At 38.9% G+C, this 23,833-nt stretch overlaps 1 protein-coding gene across 18 annotated transcripts in view; it reads left to right on the top strand.

Annotated features, from left to right (window-relative positions):
* Positions 1 to 23,833, top strand: part of NUMB (NUMB endocytic adaptor protein) — a 92,232-nt gene that overhangs the window by 63,757 nt on the left and 4,642 nt on the right. For 12 of the 18 annotated variants that reach the window (XM_071558284.1, XM_071558279.1, XM_071558265.1 and 9 more), the window contains 6 exons: positions 6,226 to 6,300; positions 11,410 to 11,442; positions 16,811 to 16,885; positions 18,800 to 18,940; positions 20,419 to 20,620; positions 22,478 to 22,780. In XM_071558284.1, the coding sequence (XP_071414385.1) occupies positions 6,226 to 6,300; positions 11,410 to 11,442; positions 16,811 to 16,885; positions 18,800 to 18,940; positions 20,419 to 20,620; positions 22,478 to 22,780 (829 nt within the window). The remainder of the gene's footprint in view (positions 1 to 6,225; positions 6,301 to 11,409; positions 11,443 to 16,810; positions 16,886 to 18,799; positions 18,941 to 20,418; positions 20,621 to 22,477; positions 22,781 to 23,833) is intronic. The other 6 variants (XM_071558280.1, XM_071558276.1, XM_071558283.1 and 3 more) reach the window with 3 other exon arrangements.

The following is a 23,833-nucleotide window of genomic DNA, read 5'->3' as shown; positions in this document are numbered from 1 at the left end:
AAAGAAACTTAAATTCATTCAATGATGTTGAATTCCTGGAAAAGTGGGAATTGCACATTAAAGCAAACAGTGGAAAACCAGTCTCACAGTACACATGTGAAGCTGCCAGGGACCAGGAGAAAACCTCATCAGGGGAAATTTAGGATAGGCATTAGCAGCAACAACTCATCAAAACAACCTCCCTTTCTAACAGTGAGGCATATAAATTACAGAGTAGGAGGTCCAGCCTATTGATCTCCAGTTACAGGAATGCTGTAATACTTCAAGGCTGACTTCTCTGATGTAGATGTGGAAGTAGATCCTGCCCTGGGGCAAATGCTGTCCTACATAATCTCCCGAGTTCCTTCTCTGTCTGATTTTGGGGATTTGTAAGAATATGAAGAATATAGCATTTGTGTATGCTCTATTGAACTTTGCTACCTCATAGAATCATAGAATCGATTGGGTTGGAAAAGACCTCCGAGATCATCGAGTCCAACCCTTGGTCCAACTCCAGTCCATTTACCAGATCATGGCACTCAGCGCCACGTCCAATCTGCGTTTAAAAATCTCTAGGGATGGTGAATCCACCACCTCTCTGGGCAGCCCATTCCAATGCCTGATTACTCTCTCTTCAGTATTCCTAACTGGAAATGTTCCTTATTCCCTCGCAGTGTTGTTTCTGTTCACAATGATAAATGTCATGTGAGAACCAGTAAGGGGAATGCACAGCGTGGCTCTTGGGTGGGTGTGAAGTGAAAAACACAGAGAACTGCTGGTATAGAAACTGCTTTAGATTCTTTCAACCCCCACTATTCAGAGACATTTAGCAATCTTAGGCTGCTACAGCTTCTGTTTTGGGGGGTTTAACAGGTTGATGAAACAGTTTGATTTCTGGTGATAGTGTAGCATCCTAACTAACCTATAGCTTTGACTAGGCAAAATGAAACTTTGTTGATGCTTAATCGTAGACTTTCTTCCACAGCTTTGTCTAAGCAAACATCTGTTTCAAACTGATAATTTAAAAAGCGGGAGTATGGATGTGAGAGGAGCAAAATAAAGTATGGAACATTGGAATGTAAATCTTACAAAAGTCAGTGCAAAAGTAGCTCAGCTTTAAGACATATCCAGGGTTTCTGGATTTAAGCTTATGTCTAGTTGGATGGCAGCAATTCACTGAAACATTGGAGCTCAAGCTTTAATTCTTGAGGAATGCCAATCCCAGAAGCATATCTATGCGGATGTCAAGTAGTCAGTCTCACTGTTGCAAATGATACCCCAGAAGTTACACAGAGGAAGAAAGAGGAATGTTGCTGCCTCTAGAAAAAATATTAAGGAATGCTGGTGTGCTTCTCTCTATGGCAGCTAGTTTCCTAGCACAGGACGCCTTGGCCAGGACTTCAAGTAAGCTCATTTCCTGTGTCTGTCTAATTTTAAATGTAATCCAAAGAACCTAATCTGTTATTGCAAATAAAACAGTGTGATTATCTGCTGATTCTGAAGGGAACTCCAATTATTGGTGTAGCTGAGTTGGTTTCAAAGAGAGACTCTAAGAGCATATTACCACACTTGAACAAGCAAAACTGGCATGAGTGAGTTGCTGAGGTAGAAGGAGCTCTGGTGAAGAATCTTCCTTTTGCCAGTTATTATTGATGAACTTTGAAATTTTGAAAAGTTAGTCAGTTGAGTATTTGCGAAAGAAATGAAAACAAAGAAAGAAGATGAGGGCAGTATTTCTTGTACTAGGACACAGATGGTGGATCTGTTTTATTTGTCAGCAACAGTGTTTCTGACCTGATACATCAGCCCTTGATGTTTTATAGGAGCTATTTAAATAGCATATATTTGGGGGAAGACAGGAGGATGGACAGCTTCACCAAAAATGCTTGATATGGTAACTGGAGTTGTTTGTTTTTAGATGAAGTTGGGAAGAGTTTGTGTGTGTATGGCCAGACTTGGCGAAGATTTGGACAGGGCTCTCCCCACATGGGTGTGCCCTTCCAGCCTGCGCAGTGGATTTTTTAGGTGAGGCACAGCGTGTGCAGAACTGGCCCCACCGTTTAAGTCCTGAGGTCCATCTGCCACGGCCGAGCGAGCTTGGACGGTGACAGTGAAGCCCTCGGGACTGTCACAGCACCCGGTACTAACCGGGGCTGACCCTGCTGAGCATCCGAGATCTGACGGGATGGGATGGGATGGCAGGGAGGCATTGAACTGCCAGGGGACGGTCCCACTGAGACTCAAACTCAGGTCCTTGGGATTCAGAGTCCAGAGTGCTCTCCATTACACCACGGGACCAGCCTTGGGAAAAGTTTAAAATGTTGAAAAATAATAAAGTTTCTCAAGTACTTTTCAAGTTGTAAGGTTGTTTTGCTGTATGACAGTTTAACTTGTTCCTCTGTTGGTTGCTTTCTCTTTGACTTGAGATTGATACCAAAACCCACCATCAGTGAAAGAGAACATAAAAATTAGAGGTGAAGAGTGGTTTTTGTTTATTAGCTGTGCCACCATTTTTCTGAAAATGTTAATATAAGCAATGCTTCTATTTTATAACATTTGCCTTAAGAGCTTCTCCAACAGCTCCAGAAAGTATTTTCTTTGGATTAGAGCTTTTATGTGATGTTACTTTTCATGTGGATTCTGCCCACAAGGATTTTAGCTTTCTGTAAAAGCATTGGTGGTTAATTTCTGGTATAATGATTAAATCTCTTGCAGAACATCATATGTCCGAGAATTGCTGATGTCATGACTATCATTCATTGGTTGCTATGGAAATTAAGTAGGAGTGCATTCAATATTAATACTGCATTCCTGCTATGTGCACTTTCCTAATGGAAAAGTACTCGCTTTCTCCAGGAATGCAGCGATCCCTGCGACAAGAAATGCTCTTGGCAGATACACCTGGGATACTCTTTTCCTTACTGTTTTCAATGTCATCCTCCAGCACAGTATGGCTTAGGCAGTTCTCAGTGATTTCCATGTACCCCGTAGTTCTGTGTCCCAGTCCTTGAGTGTGTTCATGTAATGTGCTGTCGTGGATCTGCAGATGCACTTGGATAGGGCGAGTCACTGCCCAGGCACTTCACCAGTGTATTTCTCCACTTTGGCTTGAAAGGGAAGTTCCTCTCAGAGATCCCAAAAGGTTGTGTATAGAAGCGTGGGATTTGTGCATCTGCTTTTCAAAGTGGTTTCCATGTAGTCTCGTTCCTGTGGTAGAACAACAGACTTTAACAATAGTTTATTTTTCTGAAGTCCTGAATTCTGGTGTTTTATTTCAGACTCTTAACTAGTAGCTGTATTTCCTTTACGAAATTTTGAAATGTTGTTACTCATAAAATGCTGTTCCATCAGTCAGTTGAGCCAATATTTCAAATTTAAGGCTAGGTTGTGATATAATTACTATTTAACTTCTGTATAGATGTAAGCATACTAGAAAAGGTCTCAGTCTTTGGGAGAGTTTTTTGCCAATTATCTTGAGGAAATACTTGTTTCTTTGATTATAACCCATTAAAAGTCAGATAAATATTGTAGCACTGATTAAATGCAGCAGCCATGTATATCTACTCTCAGCCTGGCAGGGGAAAAAGGTTTATAGAAATAAGCTTGAAGACTTGGGAAGAGACCTGCTGCTTAAGGGATGCTTGGCTAAAAGAACACAACCACAGCATTCTGATTATACAGTTGAAATTTATTTTCACAAGAAAGAAACTTAAAAGTATGAGGAATTAACACAAAGCAGGACAAATCTTGAAATTGCTTTTAAAATGTGCAAGGCCACTGATAACGATGAGCATCTGGTTTCTGAAAAAATGGTGCAATGGCAAGAAGGGTTTTTTTATGAAGGGCTGAAAGTGTAATGTGCAAATGCAAACAAAGTAGCTTTTGTCCTCTGTATCATACAGAAGTATTGTGTGACAGTGTAATTTCTTCTATAATTCAGAATTGATTGATGCTCAGTGAGGTCTGTGGATTGCACCCTTTTGGTGTGGGTAGATGTACTTGATATGTGTAAGAATGTGCCCATTCACTGTGGTGGAAGCAGTGTTTGAACACTGGAGCTAAACTTGCTGTCTGCAGCAGCAGTGGCATGACTGATTGCTGAAAGTTGGAGCATGGGACTTGAATAGAAGTTTGGCAACACAGGGGAAAATGGTTGTCCATTTTGGAGTGTGATGTGAGGCAATATTTACTCTGCTCTGTTTCTCCCTTTTCCAACCAAGAGGTAGGTTGCCAAGTACAGGGACTGAATGGTTTGGATCTTCAGTTGGAAACATTTTGTCTGCACTGGAGTAAATGAGATGTGCAGATAGCTCAGGAAACCTGAAAGTTGTCTTCTAGTTGGATGAGCCATAATGGTCATGCAAACTAGATGGCTTATTCCCTATGCGTGGGGTTTTTTTCCTGTCCAGTATAAACATCAGCCTTGTCTATATCACTCTCTTTTTAAAGAGAAGGTAGTAAAGAGAAAGCTTTTTCATGCCAAATATGTACAACAACAGAATTTCAGCATTTCTGGACTCTGGAATTTCCAGAGGAGTCATGGCACAACTGAAGATCCATCTGTGATAGTCATTGACATACACATGTACTTCCAGACACGTAGTAATTTCATCTTTAGCTGTTATTAGTTGTGTATTTTTAGGATTAAAATGTTCTAGTTTGTGTTCTGGAGAAATGAAGAGCTTGCGCAAGTGTTCAGCGAGCCCAGCCAAGGGAGTACAGTTTCTGCCTTGGCAGCTCCAGCATTCAATTATAAGGCTTCAGCCTCACAGAACTCATTTTGAAAAAGCTCTGAAGTGTCAGATCTCTTTTATTTACCTTCTAGTTTCTATGCAATTTATTTTTCAAGCTGTTCTCCAGCTGTGAGGGCTGGTTTAAATGAAATTCTTATAGAATTGTCCCATCCACATTTAACTCTGTATAAAATGCTACATAGTGAGATTTAACACTAAAGCCCTCTGTCACTCCAAATATTTACATTTTTCAGCAGTTTAATGATGGATAGAGTCCTCTGTTTTAGACCACCTTACCTTGCATGAAAAACTCAATTTTCCAATTTCTATTAAATCTTTGAAACGGTCTTGATTTTGTTCATTTAGTTGATTTTAATATGTTAAACTGAGAGTGCTTCAATATGGTGCTAAAAATGAATTATTTTTTGTCCATCTAGCTAAGTATGGTATCCTAATTAATGAAACAAAATCTTGACTTCAGATAACTGAGGACAGAATATTCTGTTGTAAAATGGGACTTCTCAGTAGATTATTAAACTTGGGTTACTACTGCATTAAGTGACACAAGAATTGATTCTGATGGGTTTAAAACTTATTCACTCACTTGCTAGCCTAGAGTATAAGTGCTAAATCACATACAATTCACATGAATCAGGGAAAGTTTCTTTAACCTATAGCTCTTATTAAAAACTTCAGAAAGCTTTTAGTAGTTTTTGTGGTTTTCTTCAAGAGTTAAGTACTTTGAATAAGGATACGTATTTTTCTGAGAGAACATTTTCTTCCCCTGTCAAAAAGAACTATGATTGAAAAAGGTAGGGAAATTGGAAAAGGTAGAGCTAAAAGTTACAGAATGTAAAATTAAACTATCTGTGGTACCTGAACACTACACTCTGATGTATTTCTTGCAATTGCATTCTCTATAGGCTAATATTATTCTGGGTTGTAGATTTAAAAGCTTTGAAGCCTGAAGTTTCTATTCATGGTTGTTTTGCTGGGTTTTTTTTAAGTAGTGCTGGGGAAGATGAATAGCAGAAAACAGATTTAAGCAGATTTTTAAAACCCCCAAAAGTCTTCTCTTTTTATAAGAATGATGAATGTCTCAGTGTCCGCATAACAGCCTGGTGGTGTAATGAAGATAAACAGTTTTGTTTTGCAATTTTAAAGAAAAGGCAGGGGGGCGGGCAGAGAGATATTTTTTTTTTCTGATTGCAACTTTGAAATTTCTTGCATTGGGATACGAACATTCAAATATATTTGTTTATCTTACTGTGTAGTGTAATTCATTTTTTGATAGTAAATATGTTTATCATTATTCTAAACTAAGTTATTCACCATCATCTCTATATATTTATGTAAGATTTTCATGCTATACCAGTAAAAAAAAACGAACTGAAGCTTATGGTGAATGAGCAGGAAAATACTTAGATGAATTCAGAGCTTGGATTCATCAAAAAACCCTGGGAGTTTAAGGAGCTACTATTAAGCTTTTCTCCACCTGCTCTCTTTCCTGCAGTACTTGGGACATGTTGAAGTGGATGAATCCAGAGGAATGCATATCTGTGAAGATGCTGTGAAGAGACTGAAATCTGTATGTATATTTTTTTCATGAGAAAATTGGCTTTGGGGCTGTGAGTGTTCCTGGAAAAGGTCTGTTGGGCGCAGTGGCTCAGCTAAAGACTGAACTTTTGACCCATGTTAGGAGAACAGTTGGCTGGTTTGGGAGCACTGCTGCAGTTAGGGGGACATGCTAATCTGACCATGAGAGGCAGAGGTACAACTGTTCTTTCTACTTGCAGAAACTATTTGCAAAACAAATGTGTAAAAATTCTCTGTGACCTTTCAGGCTAAGTTGGTACCCACATGGGACTTCAACCATTGTTTTTTAACAGCTTTCTCCCTCTCTTTCTTTTCTTCTCCCCCTCTCTCTCCTTTCCTCTGTTGCCTGCCACTTTAATAGTGACTTAATTCACCATTATTATACAAAATATTACTTGTTTTAGGCTGCTTTTTTTCTAATGCACTGCTACATGGTAGTCATGCATGAAATAATCTGGCTTGCATCTGCTCAAAGTGGCCTGAAGGCTGCCTAATTCTGATATGTCAGGAAGTGGGCTGCTCTTAGTTTGGCTTCTGTGAACGTTTGCTCCTGTAAATGACACTCGTTCCAAGCTCTTTGTATTTCTGTGGCTCATTTGAAGAGGTCTTGTCATCTATTTCCTGCAGTAATAATGCCACACAATCCTGCAGAAATAGCAAACTCCAGAAAGGCAGCGATCAGTCTGTCAAGGAATTGAGGCTATAACATCATTGAAAAGAACAGGAGAAAGGACATTAGAAATTGGAATTTTGAATGGAGATGGAGATCTGCAATCCTTGTCATCACTTCTCTTATATGTTCTAGTGATACACATTCTTCAGTATTCCTTCAGTGTGAGAAACTCTTGTGTCCTTGCAGCTCGACAAAATTACTGGAAGTCCATCAAACTCTTCTACTGCACTTTTGCTAACTTAAAATATCTGCCATTGGACAATCCTTTTCTTTCCTCACCAAATCTGAGAGCTCAAATGGCTTTCATCTAAACCTTCCCTTCTTCCTAGCACACAGCAGAATATTGTAGCTTATATTTTTTGCCTTCTGTTGTGCTGTAAAGTTTCTGAATTGATTCAGTGCTCTGATTAAAATCAAGTCTTCTCATTCTTTTCTCTCTCAGCTAAAGTATAGCAACCTGTTAGAGCCGCATCCCATCTGTTCCCATTCAGTCCACTGTGACTGGTGATTGATTTTTATTTAAAAGGGCCACACAAAATATAAATGACTGTCTTTGTTCTATGGATTATTTTATGTACCTAAATGTGCAAGTACTGACCGCATAATGAATTGCATCTGGTTTTGTCCCATTTTGGTTTTTGTTCTCTCAGAATGCTTTCTGTTAAGCACACCACATAGCACTGCAGTATCTACTTTATGCAACTTCTCTTTCTCTTCCCTGGGGAGCTAATGCTGTGAGGTAGCTGTTCTCTAGTTTATAAAATTCTTACAAGTCCACAAGTCAGTTAAAAGTAGCTAAACTTATAATTAATGGGACATAATAAAAGCATAGCACCCAATTTCTTCTGGAGTCTGGATGATTCCAGGGTTATGATTCTTGATCACATTAATTATTGATTCAAATGCCAGACTTGGATATCCAACTTTTACAGTGCATTCTCTGGAAATAAGTAGTTTAATTTCCCTATTCTGTGCCATGTCATTATTCCAAATTGTGGATGGTGTGAATTTTACCCATTCTCCTAAATTAAATATTTTTCTTCAGATAATTTTGATTTCTTCTGCAGTTTGAAGTTTTTTGATATATTATTTTGTCTATACATTAACTGGACAGGAGCAGACATCCCTTACGATTACTGTTTACATTGTCTCCTTTGTCTGTATTAGAAGTTGAGAAGTACAGGTGAAATTGTCTTTGGGCCCCAAGAGGAAGATTCAGATTACTGAAAGTACTTTATATGTGCTTTAGTTGCTAGACTCCATCAGATCCAAGCCCTGCCCCTCATCCCAGCATGTAGGTTTTAAACCAGGGACATTTCTTTAGGACACCCCTCTTGCTGAAAGCTCTTCTCTGTGCAGTATGCTCTTAATTTAGCAGAAGCCAAACACTGGGTAATGTTTCAGCATGAGAGGAATGTGATAAGAAAACAGTTTGTTCTTCTGGTAGTCTCTTGCTTTCACACTATTTAGTTATTTTGGTGAACTTCTCTGGGTTTGGAAAGAATTACAAGTTGAAGCTGCAGTGCTCATACTGAAAGACTAGCTTAGGGGAAGATGGACTTCACTTTCTTATGGTTAAACTGCATCGAAATGTATGTGGGCTACTTCAGTCTTTCTTGTTTTCTCTGCAGTTAAGGTGGAGGTTTTATAAATCCAGTCAATAAATATGAGAATTGTTGATACACTAGTATCAGTACCTTCTAATAATTAAGTTCTGTCTGCCTTTACTTATGTTAATAGGTACATTTTTTTCCTCTTAATTCTTGCTCTACAACAGTTGGTGATTAGTTTGGGGAACTGAATGCTGCTCTTTTATAGAGCGGACTATTGGATTTTAAAACATTTAATGGGATTTTTCAAGAATATAGAACAGTGTTAATCTTGACTTTAGGAATAGTTTAATTACTGCATTGCTTCTTGAAAGAAAAGATGCAAACAAATCTCTCTGTCTCTTTATTGTGGGATTTTTTTTATTACCTGTTCCTTTAATGTGACATAATTGTTTTTGAGCATTGCGTCTTGCAGAACTTGAAGCCGGTTGATGATGAGCATTTTATTCAGACATTGTTTAATTGACAACTGAGGAAAAGAAGCCACTTCTAGCTTGAAAATCCCTCATCCATACTATATTCTGTTGTTACAGTTTTGTAGTTCTGAAACTGCACACCAACAAGACTGTAATTTTCTGTTGGATGAAATGGCACTACAGGCTTATTAATAGATCAGAAATCCATGTATGCAGCTATTAGTCTGTTGTTAACATGAGTTCATATTATCAATGGGGATTGCATTTTCCCCTTAGTAGGGATATATTGCCAACTGTGTATATATTTCATATCTTATAAGATCCTTGTAGCTGGATGCTAAGCTATAGTTTCTTCATAACTATTTCACCGAATTTAAAATATTTAGTGCCAACTGGAAAGTAACTTTTAAGGGCCTTGTAAGCGTATTTGCCTCAGTTGTGGGAACATCATATAAAGACAAAAGTATACTCTCATGTCATATATTGATTTACAATCAACTTTAGCTTATAGTACTGGTTTCTAACGTGCCACTTCTTGTTTTAAATGATGCATTTGTTTTAATATATGTTCTTGTTTTAGCAGGTAAAGAGACATAATATTTTAAAATATACGTTAGTTATCTCTAAACTACATTAACTTAGTGTTGTTTAAAACCCATTTTGCATGATGCCTTTTCCATTAACCTTGTCTAGTTTATTTTAAAAAAAATAATCTTGTTTAACAAGCATTTTGCTGAGAGCAAAATTAACCATCACCTAAAAATGAGGTAGCTTCTGGTGAATCTCTTTAGCTTTTGCTGTCTTTAAAAAGCTGTTATTTAGTGTAATGCAATAGTCATTGCTCAACTTGGCAGCAGCATCCAACCCCTTCTTATTATGTACACTGCATTGGGATTAATCCATTATTCCCCTCCTAGTGTTCAGCACATTCTGTCCAAATACATAACAGTTCCTGCCTCCAAAAATTCTTAAGCTTTTCAGCTGACTGAACTTTGGGATGTTCTTCATACAGTGTGTGAGTTGACATGAGTATGTTACAGAGAGTTGGTAGAACGTTCCATGGAAGGACGCTGGGCAGAGAGGCCAGGAAATGCAAAGGCGAGACTGACACTCCCTTCTTGACTTTGAGTTTCCTGGCTTTTGTTGGCTTGCGTCAGAACCATAGCTTTGTTTTAAATACAACCTTGTTTATCAATCAATTCTTGAGACACTGCCTCAGGATATTTGTGATAATATTTTTACTATAATATTATCAGTGATCCACAGATTGGAATTGCACAGTGTAAATGTGGGGCCAGGGGCTGTCACGGGGATGCTCCCTGTCTCATCTGCAGTTCTCCAGCTCCTCCCCATTACTACTATGCAGTAGCTTGCTTAGAAGTGAAACAATTTACAAAGCTAGAAGGAACAGCTCTGTGCTTCAGGTCAGCTTTCCTCAAGCACAGAGCACTGTGTGGCTGTGCTCGAGGAGCACCAGCCTGGGGGAGTGTTCTCTCAGCTGATCGTTCGGACCTTGCAGTTTAATTTCCACAACCTGGTAACAAAATAAAGCTAGTAAATTAAACTGCATGAAAATATGCTTAAAATTGAGTGCTACCTTTTTCTTAATGTGAATATAGCAATCGGTATAATCACTTCCATGCTGAAGAAATTTAGGGCAATTCAGTTCAGCCCTTGGTAGCTTTGCATGTGCCTGTCTTGCACTGTCTGAGCTGACTTGAGCCTATCAGTTCAGAGCTATATAATGAATAACTAGTATTTGTATAAATATTGCATAAAGCCTTGAAAGGCTTAAGAGGAAGGGATCTCACTTGTGTTTTAGTTTTATCATAAGATAAACTGAAATTCCTTACTGTTCACTGAAGACTGCATAAGATGTGAAGCATAAGAGTAGCATGTAAACAAATGAATGGAATAAAATGCTTCTAATAAACAGCTTCTCCAGCTTACAGAGCATTTGGTTTAGGAAAGAGTGATCAATACAGAGCAAACTTGACTGCATTTCTGGAGTTAAAACTCAGCATTTCACAAGAGCTCATACAATATTTTAATTGTTTAACCACTGTGTCTGCTGCCAAGTTTAGTTTATAACCTAACTAAAAGGGACTAAACAAGGGAGAGTGAAAATAAAGTAACCACTTTGCATGAAATTGGGGCTGAAGTTTTCTTCTTTCCACCAATTTCAGGGCAGTAGCTTTTTAGAACTGTGTGTGTGCCCTTGGATCTGCATTTTCGTGGGATTATTTTCACATTTGCCTGTCGCACCTTCTCATGGATAACTCTAAAACCCCCTTCCTTTCCCTCCAAACCCTATTCTTGTGTGTGCTTGTTGGTTTGAAAACCCTTGGACATTTTAGCTACCTACAGTAATAGCGCTCGACTTGTCCCCCCTGTTCCTCCAGGAAAGGAAGTTCTTCAAAGGCTTCTTTGGAAAAGTAAGTTTAATGCCTTGTTTGTGCTTGCACTATAAGGAGTTACATCCCTGGTATAGCACTGACATAAAATCAGGGTGTTGAGAGTTTCCAAATCCATTTCAGAATATTTGCATCTAAAACAGACTTGGGATCAAAGTAAGACTACGGTTTAAAAAGTAACCTGAAACAGAAACTTAAATCTCTATGGACTGTATCAGAGATCCCGTGCTCTGAAGTGATTTGGTCTTCTGGAAAAACATATGAATTTTCCTTTTAAACCCTTAAACTTGTGCCAACCTACATCACCTGGGCAAATACCTGCAGAACAGTTGAGGCGTGTGCCTTGTCAGTACTTCATGCTTGGCTGTCTGGCACCATGAGGAGGTCTCCAAATGTTAGAATTGGGAGAAAGCAGCGTGTTGTCTCTTAAACCTTCCTTTTTGGAGCACAGTCCTAGTTCAAAGGTATGTGAAGATGAAACTAGGCATTTACCTACTATGTTTTTCTAATTTCAACTCAGTTTACAGTTTCTGTCATTGCTCTTGTTTTCACGAGGACAATGTCTTAGACAAGAAGGAAAGCAACTCTTTGTCATTAAGAATGTGCTGTACTGTCATCTGGGTGGTTTTATTCCTGCTGTCTACATCTCCTCAAGTCAGAAAGGCCACTCTCTCTCTTACCTTTCTTATGTTTCCTGCCTCTGTGTTTAAAATTCCCATAAAACATTTTCATTTAGCTTTTGTTTGGAGTTAATCTAAGATACGTCTTCTGAAGTATCTTTTTATAAAATGAAACTTTGCTTAAGTAGAAACTAACAGGTTTGTAACATCCATACATACTGGAGTCTTTTGAAGATTATTCTCTGGTCATGGATTTGTTTTGGTTTTGCCTGGGGAGTAAGTGAAGTTTTTTCAGCTGATCCTTTTTCACTTCACTCAGATGGGGATACGTGCCACACAGGGACAGCTGTTTCCCCGGTTCTGTTTTCTTCCTGTGATCTGGGAAGGCAAACATCTAAAGTGTAGTGATGGTGCGGGCCTAAAATACAGTAGATGGCAGATCTGTCCATTTGGTGAGATTGTTCCTATGCACAAAGGAAATTTAAGAGCTGGAATCTACAAAGACTGAGTCAAAACATGCTGTGCTTTGAAACCCAAAACGCTACATTGAAAACAGAAAACCCCCTGCCTCAACCTGATCAGATATTTAGTTTTCTCTCTGCTTGTTGTTGTTAACTTATGCTGGGGTACCTAAGAAAGCAGAGATGTAAAAGGACAGATATTTGCATACCATTTAGATGAAAATCTTTCTTTGACTTCTTAAATTTTTAAATACTCCATCTTCCCTACTGCATCTTAGTTGCTTTTGTAATGAAGTCTGATGCTTTACCACAGCATTGTAGATTTGATTTGTCTTGTGTTAACAATATTTTGACAGAAAACGATCTACTTCTATTTCAACCTGTGAATTTCATTAATTAGCACTGAAACCACTGAAATCCATAGTGTTTAGATATCCCCACAGCACCACTATGGCCATGCCTTTATTACAGCTTTGGCCTACAACAGTAGGCCACATCTAGGGAAATCTGCAAAAAAAGGAACAGCTGTTCTGTTATTAATAATTGAGAAATACTAATAACTCTGATGTCTTTTGGCTGTCTCATCTATAATTTCTCCCCAGATGCCTTGCATTGGGATTAATATATTATTCCAAACTGTAGAGCTACTTAAAGCATGTTATCAGCTTTCAGAAAGTCAGTGTAGACATGTTTGCTGCTTTCCCTGTCCATATTTTTCTCCCTATAAAAGGTAAATCTGATGGATTTGTCAGATGGATGTGTGTGGAAATGTTCAAGTGTTTAGTATGAAAAATGCCTTTTTTTTTTTTTACTTTAAATAAAAGTGAGATGTCTATTGATAGCTCTGGGTTAGGCTTCTGCAGTTATCAAATAAACTGCCTTTTTAGGCAGGTTTTCATTTTTTTAAACTAAGGTTTTTCCATTGTAATGTGTAGTAGTACAGATTTGGTGATCTTTCTCATGTTTTGCTTCCACTGAATATTTCTCATCAGGCAATGTTTTACATGGAATCTGAAATGAAAAAACTTTCTTGCTATATACCTCGACTCCATGTACATCTTAGAGCTGTTTCTAAATCCCAGGACAGAATAAAATGGGCAGAAATATTAGAAACCATGTAGAAGTATTGCAAAATTGCAATATTGGGCAACTCTAATTCTGCTCTGGTGTCCTTAAAACATTATTTTCCAGCTTACAGTAGAGCATTTGCTTTCTCTTTGGTGGATGCCCATCTCTAGGGCGTTGCCAGGTTGTCAGTGAGGTTTGCTTTGTGCCCAGCCGACCATGGTCCTGCTCTGTCTTTGGGCCTGGTGTGTGACAGGATGAGTGCCCGCCCACCCACCCTCCTGGAGATGTCTGAGGACTCTGAAAGTAGTCCAGATAAGGAATCTTGTATTGCAGCAGGTTACTGACCTCCTAGAAGTGCTGAGCAGAGAGGTTTCTATCGATGCTGACTCAGCACTGGCAAATCAGGCTTCCGGGAGTTGATCCAACATGTGGCTCTCCTCAGGCAGTGCTGTCACCCAAAAACTCTAGAATATGCAGACAAGCTACTGCTCTGAATCTCTAGATGAGTTCCTTGGCTGGTACATTTCAGACCATACCATTCCAGTGGGTATTGGCCATTTGCTTTAAATACTTGTGTTTGCAGTTGCCTGTACATTTCAGTGTTTCTTACGCAAGCTCCACTCCTGTGCTGGAGTTCACTTCCTGTGCAGTATCTTGCATCTGGTCTGATCTTTGTCCACTATGTGCCAGGAGTGCAAATGCTCTTTTCTACTTTGTAATCATGATTTACTTGGCAGTATCCTGCCCATAATGGAACAGTACTTTGATTTGTATATCCAATATAAATATAAATTGATTTGTAGAAGTCTGTTCCTTTATACATCACTGGTAGGCACAGATAAGGTGAGAATTCAGTAAACGGGAAAATCATTCATTGCCCAACAGTTGAAGTAATGGGTTTGGGGTGCACTGTAAGCACTTAACCTTTCAAAGCACTGCAACACTCTCCATAAATCTAGAAGGAATTGAGGGATGAAAGTGTTTTCTTTTTCCCTTAGTGTAACAAACCCATGTTTGGTTATCTTGCTTGTGGACACTTATGTTTCCAGTGGGAAAAGAGAACTTAGAAAGCCCTTTAGTCTTTTCATTTTATTCTGAGAAACACGAAGCTTCAAGTGTTAGATATTTCTAAATCCTTATTTAGTAAAATAGCAGGTGAAGATCAGTACTGCCTTATGAAGTACCCAGCTCAGTTAAACTTGACTTTAGTACAAACTTCAGGAACTGCTCACAGTTTCTGTAGGAAGAAGGTATTTATTGTTTATGGGGAAAGACGTGGAGCTGTTGTTCTAATGATGGTAATCTAAACCAAACAGTTACCTGCAGACATTATTTTCTCTTGATTGTTTATATGTGCTTGAAAAAAAAGATTTTTAAGACTATTAATGGCTTATAAGAAACTGAAACTCTTAAAAACAGTTTAAGGAGACAGACCTCTACAAACCAATTGTTTGAAAGTAAGAGGGACTTTCAGGCTGTGGAAGCTAGCCGAACATTGAAAATACAGACTATATTTTGTGGGTATCAATACTTTTGAGACTAAAAATTAGAAGTGGCTTTTAAATGATGCAATATTTTTTTAACACATATGATGATAAATTGAAGTATGTCTTCCATTAGGAATTATACTCTTTCCATTAGGCATTCCAGATTCTGAATTAAACCTTCTTGGGGGTATCCAGACTGGGATGGTAATTTATAAACTTGCTTCTGCAAGTGCATTTCTGAAACTTGATTTCATGCTGTGCTTATTTTCTCTCTTTTCTCTTTAAACACTCTTCTCTGCAAGTCAGTGCCATTCTTTGTTCTCACCAAGCTTTTTGAAAATGCCCGGGGTGTCATTGCTGCTTCCAAAACTGGGACAGATAGTTCCTCCCCAAAAAACAAACAGAAATTCTGCCAGGCCCTTTTTCTTCACACTTGCTGCTTTCTCTGAGAATGAAACCAATGTGATATAATTGGAGCCTTTTCACTCGAAGATAATTCGTTCTTACAGCGTTAAAATCAGCATTGCAGACTTGGAACATGTGGTAGCTTGTGCCAGAACGTGTCCTTGTTCCATTACTTGCTGAAAGAATATAAACTGTAGACATTTGCAATTGACCATTAAAGAAACCTATAAAACAATTGCAATTCTTGCTTGAAGCCACTAGCTGATACCCCTTCATCCTTTTTGTTGTTGTTGTTGTTGTTGCTTCACTCCCTGGAGTGGTCTCTGGTGGGTGCCGTTACAACCACAAACTGTGTAAACCCCGTGCTGCAGTAAATATTATGGGGAGAATATTTTATTAACTGCTTAAATATGGGGCTTGTGAATGAAAGTAACATGCTAAAAAATATATTATTTTTCTAGTAGAAGTTCTCAGTTAACAACCAGTGGTGACCTATTTTCTTCTGAATGAATTAGTTTCAGAATAATATGGTGTTTATACTGTTTTCTGTAACTTTCCCTTGAAAAGTAAACAGTCTAGAAAGAATCTGTAATTTTAATGGCTTCTGAAGCCTTCCTGTGTTTCCCACTTTTACTTACCCTCAGCTTGCGGCAGCTGAGAGTTCCCACAGTCATGTGTTGGATAAAAGCCAGACCTTTCCTCCGCTGCATCAGCCTGCCACACACCATTGCTTTTTCAAGACACACACACCAAATACTAAGAAATCGTATTTTTTGCCTGTTTCCCAAGATTTGACATTTAGCTATCAGTGAAACATGTTTGGATGATTGATTTTAGCATTAGGCTTATGAGCTTAATGAGTCACACAATACCTGATGATTTTGGGGTGCCTTTAACACTGGTTTAAGGTGATGCCATGGTTCTGTTATGCAACTACTGGGGCAGAGGATAGGGCTGGTGGAAATATCAGGTAAGAATTTTCCTATGTTTAAACTTGTGCTAAATAAGCTACCCGTGGTGTAACTCCTTATGAATTAGTGTCTTCTGACTAGTGGAATTTTTCACCCACTTGGTCAGTCTTGAGTTCTTTACTGTCAGTGGATGTACACTTTATTTTTGCCTCACCTGTCCTGTGCCCTCTCCCCATCCCCACGACGTGCTGTTTCTGAAATACTGGCTTTGGCTTGGTTCTCTGAATGTTTTGCAACTTGGATTGAGCTTTGGGCACCCTACTGACCGTGGACTTCATCTACACTTAATGTTATGGTTCTTGGAGAGGGGAAGCAATCTGCTGTTGGCATAAAGCTATTTTGTTTTTTTTTCTTTCCTTTTCTTCTTTTCTTGAAAGTCTGGGAAGAAGGCCGTCAAAGCAGTCCTGTGGGTTTCGGCGGATGGACTCAGAGTTGTAGATGAGAAAACAAAGGTTAGATCTCCCTGGGCAAAAGTTTTAAATCTCTCTATAATAATGTATGTGCTATATCTTCAGATGGACACCAATCTTTATGTTAATGCAAATCTTGGTATTTATAAGGAAGACTGAAGTGTATAATTAGTTTAATAATTTCTTGCTTTGTAAACATATGTATGCCTGCTATTTATTTTCCCAGGTAACTCCACACTATTCTCAAGACAGATTTTATAAAACTTGGCAGGTGTAGCACAAGCTCAGAATATTTTTTGTTGCATTTACTGGAACAACCATTTTTCCCCTTGATAAGTTCTGTTCACAGTGAACTTGGAGAGTCCCACTTGATTTTGTTCTGCACCACTGCAGAAGGTTGCAATAGTAATACATAGGAAAACTCATTAATCAATATAATATTGCAATATATAAATAAATCAAAATAATTTTCATTACATCCAAATCCTAGAATGGGTCTGAAAGAACAAGAGCTTCCAAGAATGCAGTGAAGAAAGTAAATTAAATTGTGCCTTCAGACCCAAGCTAAATAGTAACCGAGTGTATCCAATTGGATAATCTCTAATATCTAAGCTGCTGGTCTGAAGTGGAAGACTGACGTGTTTGTGGCATCCTTCTAGATTGTTTTATTTTTTTATTGTGAAATTACAATTATTTTGTGAAATAGCACAGTATGTACCACCAAGGCACCTGTGTGCAAGTAAGAGGAAATTAATCTCGGTTTTATGTAGATGTAGGCAATTAGAAATAAGAGCTTCAGGCTCACCACCACAAGTGTACTAGTATTGTAAAAGATCGTATGGCTATCAGAACAGTTTTAACTCTCATCAGTCTGAAATAATTTGCTTTATATTCTTATCATTTAACACTTACTTTGTCAGCCTAAAAGATGATTTCTACAAGCCAACACTGGCAGGCAGAGATAATTCATATCCCTCTGCAGTACTGCCTGTCAAATATCTGCTCTGTGGCTACACTTCTCCAGGGCTGCTGTTATGGTATGGTCCATCAGTGCTAAAATTGCTCTCTCTCAAGAATTCAGTTTCTAACACAAACTTATTGATGTGGGTGACCTCAGTCTACTGATTGCCTCGTTTAAAAGTAATAATACCTTATTTGTAGAAATGTTCTGCATATATGTAATATTTTCAAATTGAATTTTAATAAGCTGTGCAGACTCTGGAGGTAATGAAAAATTTGAGATTTAAAAAAGAGAATATACTGTTGCCTCCTGGTGGTTGAATACATCCGCAGAGGTGTCAAGTACTAGGCACAAACCAGAAGAAACAATTTTGAAAAAAAAAAAAGTTGAGAAAATAACTTTTAAAGAAGATGGTATAGTCTTAACTGTACTGTCTCCTTTTTTAAAACACTTCCATCAATATATGGGATTAAATCCAGCAGTGTTTGATACAACCAGTGCTGCTGGTGCTTTTCTATTGCATCCTTACTTAGCTACTTGGCAGATCAACTTTTGCTCTTTTTGTAGAAGCTGCTAGACCTTTTCACACTTAAAGACCATTCCCATAAGTTTCAATGGTGTGTTTTAACCACAGTAAAGACTTTGTGATTGCAAGACTATGGATCTGCCGTAAAAATAAAATAAAACAAAAATGTGTGCTTTCATGGTCTAGAGGAGAGATCATAGGAATTGTTTGAATCCCTAAATTTTTAACTGGTGCCTTAGCACACTTCTACCAAAGGTGGCTGGTGGAAAATGTCATATGTTCCTTTTGTTTCATAAGGGGAACAGATTTTGAATGGTGACTTTGTTGACAGATAATTATAGCCACATCAGGTTATTTTCTTTTTAATATAACTCATCTTTGTGCAGGTACTACTAGAAATGACTGTTTAAGTGTTTTTCAATATGTCCTCACATTTCTTTTACTGTGCGGGGGGATTTTTTCGCTCTAGGATCTTATAGTTGATCAGACAATAGAGAAGGTTTCTTTCTGCGCACCAGACAGGAACTTTGACCGGGCGTTCTCGTACATCTGTCGGGATGGCACAACCAGACGCTGGATATGCCACTGCTTTATGGCTGTGAAGGACACGGTAAGTTTAATGTGGTGTGTGTCCAACACTTCAGCTGCTAGCTAGAACTAAAGGTCAGAAAAACTGAGTACCTGGAATACTGCAATATGCTGAAATATTACTTATTCCTTGAAAATTATTTTAGTTCCAATTCCCTATATCTGAATTATTTGCCATCCCTCTCTGGTGGTGTCTTCTGGAGAGAAATGGTGCTCAGCATGTGTATAAAAGGAATGCAGTCAGTCTCAGATAGTTCTAGCAGAAGGAAACTACTTGTCTAAGAATATAGACAGAAAATTTTCTCATCTGAAAATGTTTACAGCCAAAAATTGAAACAGCAATGACAGTTTTTACAGGATAAAATCAAAGTAAATACCGACTAGTTTTGAATGCAGTTTCTTGTATGCAAATGTTTTCTTGAATGAAAAGTCATCTGAATTTTAAGGGTGGAGCTAAACTGAATTAAATTAGCATTCTGTTTGCTTCTAAGTGATAGACGCGATTTGAGTAGAAGGTTTAAAGTAAGTTACCTTTATCAGTTTCTTGCTGTGTAGACTTAAGTAAGTTATTTAGTTACCTGGTCTGGCGTTTCCCTATATCTGCTTTTTGTTGATTCTCACCTTTATTGTAACAGAGTGCTTGAAACATCATGCAAATTCATTGCGTGAATGCCACAGAGCTGCATGTTCAGAACAATGGTACTTGATAATTACCGTTTCTCTTTAAATAATGAAGTTAGAAATTCCCAGTAAAACTTAAGTTAGAACTGGAACATTTCTGTTTTCCTCTGTGAGTAAGAGGTCAATTCACTTGCTGATTATGATAGATGAATTGAGCTACTGGTCGCAATAGTGTCTCTGACTCAGCTGTAGCTGCCCTATCAGCTGGGTTACCGGACTTCTTCCAACTTGAATTTCCTTTCCTTATTGCAGTTATTGGATAGTGGATCCTTTTGACCTCACTGGTGAATAATGAATGTGCTTTTCAGAAGGCACTCCTAACTGGTGCATTTGGTCAGGGCCATTAAGGGGTGTAAGTAGTCACCATTGCGCTTTTAATTTTCACACTTGCATACAAAGGTTGTGTCTCCCTGAGCCCTCCTAAACTTGGTCCAAGAATAGCACTTACCTGTCCTTCAGGACTTACACCTTAAGATGGCTTCAAGAGGGTTTCTTTATGCACAGATGTATCCAGAAGCAACGGAGCAGTACAGCACATTATCATACCACCATCATAGTAGCACTTCAACTAAACAGATTATCCAACAATCTCGTTCGTTCCCAGATAGCCTTCTTGAACGTGGCTTGTACATTAGTAGTTGGGTGTCTTTATGTACCAGGTTTAATTTTAGAGCCATACTAAAGGCGACCAATTACAGTAGTTCTCTTTAATGCCTGAATTAGGGTCATCTTGCAAAGGCAGGTTATCACTTTGCGATGCTTGAAGCACATGTATGTTTCTGTTCCAGTTACTGTGTGATGCAATGTTGTCTCGTACAGGGGGAAAGGTTGAGTCATGCCGTGGGCTGTGCATTTGCAGCGTGCCTGGAGCGAAAGCAGAAGCGAGAGAAGGAGTGTGGAGTGACTGCCACCTTTGATGCCAGCAGAACCACATTCACTAGAGAGGGGTCGTTCAGGGTCACTACAGCTACTGAGCAAGCAGAGAGAGAGGAAGTTATGAGACAGATGCCGGATGCTAAAGGTATGGGGTACAACTTAAACAATCATCTATAGCGAGCAAAACCAGCACTGAGGTCTGTCCAAGGATTGAGGCTTAATGTCGTTATGGCATTCCCTCTCTTGAACCTTGTGATGTTCAAATCATATTCCCAGACTCTTGTCACTTCACAAGATGAAAAACGCTCCCAGATTCACTCAGAGTGCATTTTCCTACATCTCTTCTAGAAAAGGTGCGAGTGGCTTCATATGTGATAGCTGCTTCTGCTTTGTTTTGTCAGCCTGCTGTATGGCAGGGAAAACTGTAGGTACCATACTAAAAGGTTTTAATAGAAAATTATTTAAAAATAGGACAAGTTTTCCAGACATGACTAAAGCTCATGGTAAATGAACAGAAAATGAAATGCATTTTTCTTAGAAATTTTTTTTTATTATTTTTAAGTCAGATTACAGAGTGTATGTGTATAGTAATACTGCATGAGGGAAGAACAGATCAATCATAGAATGCTTTCTAAAAAAATACAGAACAAAACAACCACCTCTTCCCCATAAAACACACAACTGTTGCACTGTTAATTACATTCAAAATTAGTAACTAACTGATTTGAGAGGAGTTAGTGTTCTGAAACGGAAGTGTAGAATTTGTTACTCAAGTTTTATTACAAGTGCTGGAGTTCTACAGCTAGCAAAAAATAAGTATTATAAATATTGTTCATAATTCTCTTTACAGTGGAGTCAAACTTTTGTTTCAGAGGATCCCAGAGCAAGTTTTATGCTACTCCTTGATTGCAAAACTTTAATCTTCATTTTCGTCATCCATCTGCTTGTTCCCATACGTTACTTTTAGAATGTGCTAAATGAAGCTTAAAAACAAGGCCTTTGTTACTTGAGGGCATGAGTCAAAGTCTTGACTCAATGAAGGTGTGTGAAATCCTTTCCAAGAAAGACTGATTAGAAAAGTTTCACTTGAACGAGCAGCTGCAACTCATGGGTACTGAAGCTTGCAAGACAACATAATTAGTTCCTCCTACCATTCCAGCTCCTCAGAAATCTCTAGTGTGACTCCTCCCTTTACCAGATTTCAGTTATTTTGCTGATATGTCAAATATAGTCATTATTTTTCCTAAAACTTTTGGAAAACCACATAGGTAAAATAAGAATTCACATCAGGATAGTGAGATTTTCCCTTGTCCTACTGTGTTGATAAGCCCCAAAGTCAGTGAGAGAGAGTTTTCCTGGAGATGGAAAAATCCCCATTGCTATTGTGTTATTTCCTAGAGGAACTGGGGAGCTGCAGCCTGAGTGCTGTGTGCAGCCTAAGCTGTTGAAGTGCTGCTGCTACTTTTGGCCGGCTAAAGCTTGTGCAGTGTGTTTGGCTGCTGCTGCTGATTCTGCAGGGCCGGGAGGTGGCTTTTAAAAGAGGGTCTCAGGGCTGGGTTCTGTTCCCTGCTGCTACTGAGCTATGCCACCCTAAGTCACTTAATGCAGTTCATAGTACTGTTTTCAACATGGCTCTGTGTGAGGCAAAGTAAAGGTCTCAGACACACAATACATTTTTTCAGTCTTACTCAAAAATGAACTGCAAGTATTTCTAGAACTGGGGTCTCAGGAACAGCTAGAAGGAATAAATACGTACAGCTGTCATTCCTGGGAAGTGGCTAGTCTTAGGAAGCTGTGGAGCCTGGTTGAAGGTAAAGTGACATAGTGAAGGCCATGAAGGTATACAGAAATGAGTTTTCTGCTGTGCTACTTAGAAACTCATTTGGAAGAGTACTAGTTATGCAAATTCTTGCAATTTCTCTTTTCAAAATGAATGGGAGTAGGGGCAGGCAGTTGAACAGTACTGTGCTTTACTCTTCTAACCTCATGCTGTTTCCTCCAGCAGCTGAAACAGAAGTGAAAACAGTAGCACCAGGTGCTGCACCAAACAATACTGCCCCCTCTTCTGGCTCACCCACCTCTCCTACTGCTGAAGTCGCTGCCTCTCTGGATAAAGAAATGAGCAATCCCCACGCTATCCCACGGAGGCACGCCCCTATAGAGCAGCTTGCCAGGCAAGGGTCTTTTAGGGGCTTCCCTGCCCTTAGCCAAAAGATGTCTCCTTTTAAACGCCAGTTGTCTTTGCGAATAAATGAGCTACCTTCAACAGTGCAAAGGAAGACTGATTTCCCCATGAAAAACGCAGGTAAAAACCAAATGGGTCCAGTGAAACATTACCTTAAATTGTCTGTTCCTCCTTTCTTTCTCTGTGGCTTCAAATAACTCCTTCTTTTCTAGTAAATCCTTCTTCCTCCCTCGTGTTACCATTTCTCATGAACAAACATCACCGCATCAGAAAAATTCTGCTTTGGGAATAGTCAAGAATTTCAAATGCAGTGTCCACATGCCAAAGACTAACAGTTCTAATCACTGTCTGAAATACTGGATCACAGCTTGAGGTGCTCCAGAAATGGGTGTTGGTGGATTATAGGTGCTGACTTTTCCCTCCAAGTCACTGAACCAGTTCTTCCACTTACTGTCAGGAAATCCTGAGAGACAAATCCCTTCAAGGCCTTAACCCCTGTCAAGGGATCATGTGATGCTTGTCTGTCCTTCTGCCTGTCTGAATTCTTTTTGAGAGTAATGAAATTGCTTTTCACCTTGCATTAGAAGAAATGTAACTGTTTAGGTGGTACAGTTTCCATGTGATGGTAGTGGGATTTTCTAGTCATCCCAACATAAACACCTGGCATAATGTCCTAGAGTTCCCTTAGCTAGGTTGTCCTGCAGGTCAGCTGTATTCTTACTTGGCAACAGAGCTAGTTTTGGGGTTCTGTGCTTTGAAATAAAAGTCACTGTGGCAATGGCAAACTCAACAAAAAACTTAGTCTGACTTCTCTTATAATCCTTGTTTAGTGACCTATGCTTTAAGAGCAGCACTCAGTTTTACAATAATAGTGCACTGCTCACTGGTGATACTCACTGAGCACACTGCAACCTGAACTTTATTCAGAACATTTCTGATGCATGTTCCCATATATGCGACTGCCGGTGCTGCTTACTGTCACACTACATGCACTGTATTGGAATACCCCTCAAAGAAAAAATTTTTGGGCATGCCTCCCCCTGAATTTTAGATATGGTGCATGTTGTGTCCAGACATCTTATGTTTCTTACACTATTTGTGCTTGATTATGCCTGCTCATGTCAGTTCTGTGCAATGAAGGACTGATGATACGTACTTTTGAAAAACAATGCA

This window comes from Pithys albifrons, chromosome 6 (assembly GCF_047495875.1).
Source record: "Pithys albifrons albifrons isolate INPA30051 chromosome 6, PitAlb_v1, whole genome shotgun sequence".
Taxonomy (NCBI): Eukaryota; Metazoa; Chordata; class Aves; order Passeriformes; family Thamnophilidae; genus Pithys; species Pithys albifrons.
The sequence above is the reverse complement of the archived record's forward strand: the minus strand, read 5'-3'. Positions and strand labels throughout refer to the sequence as shown.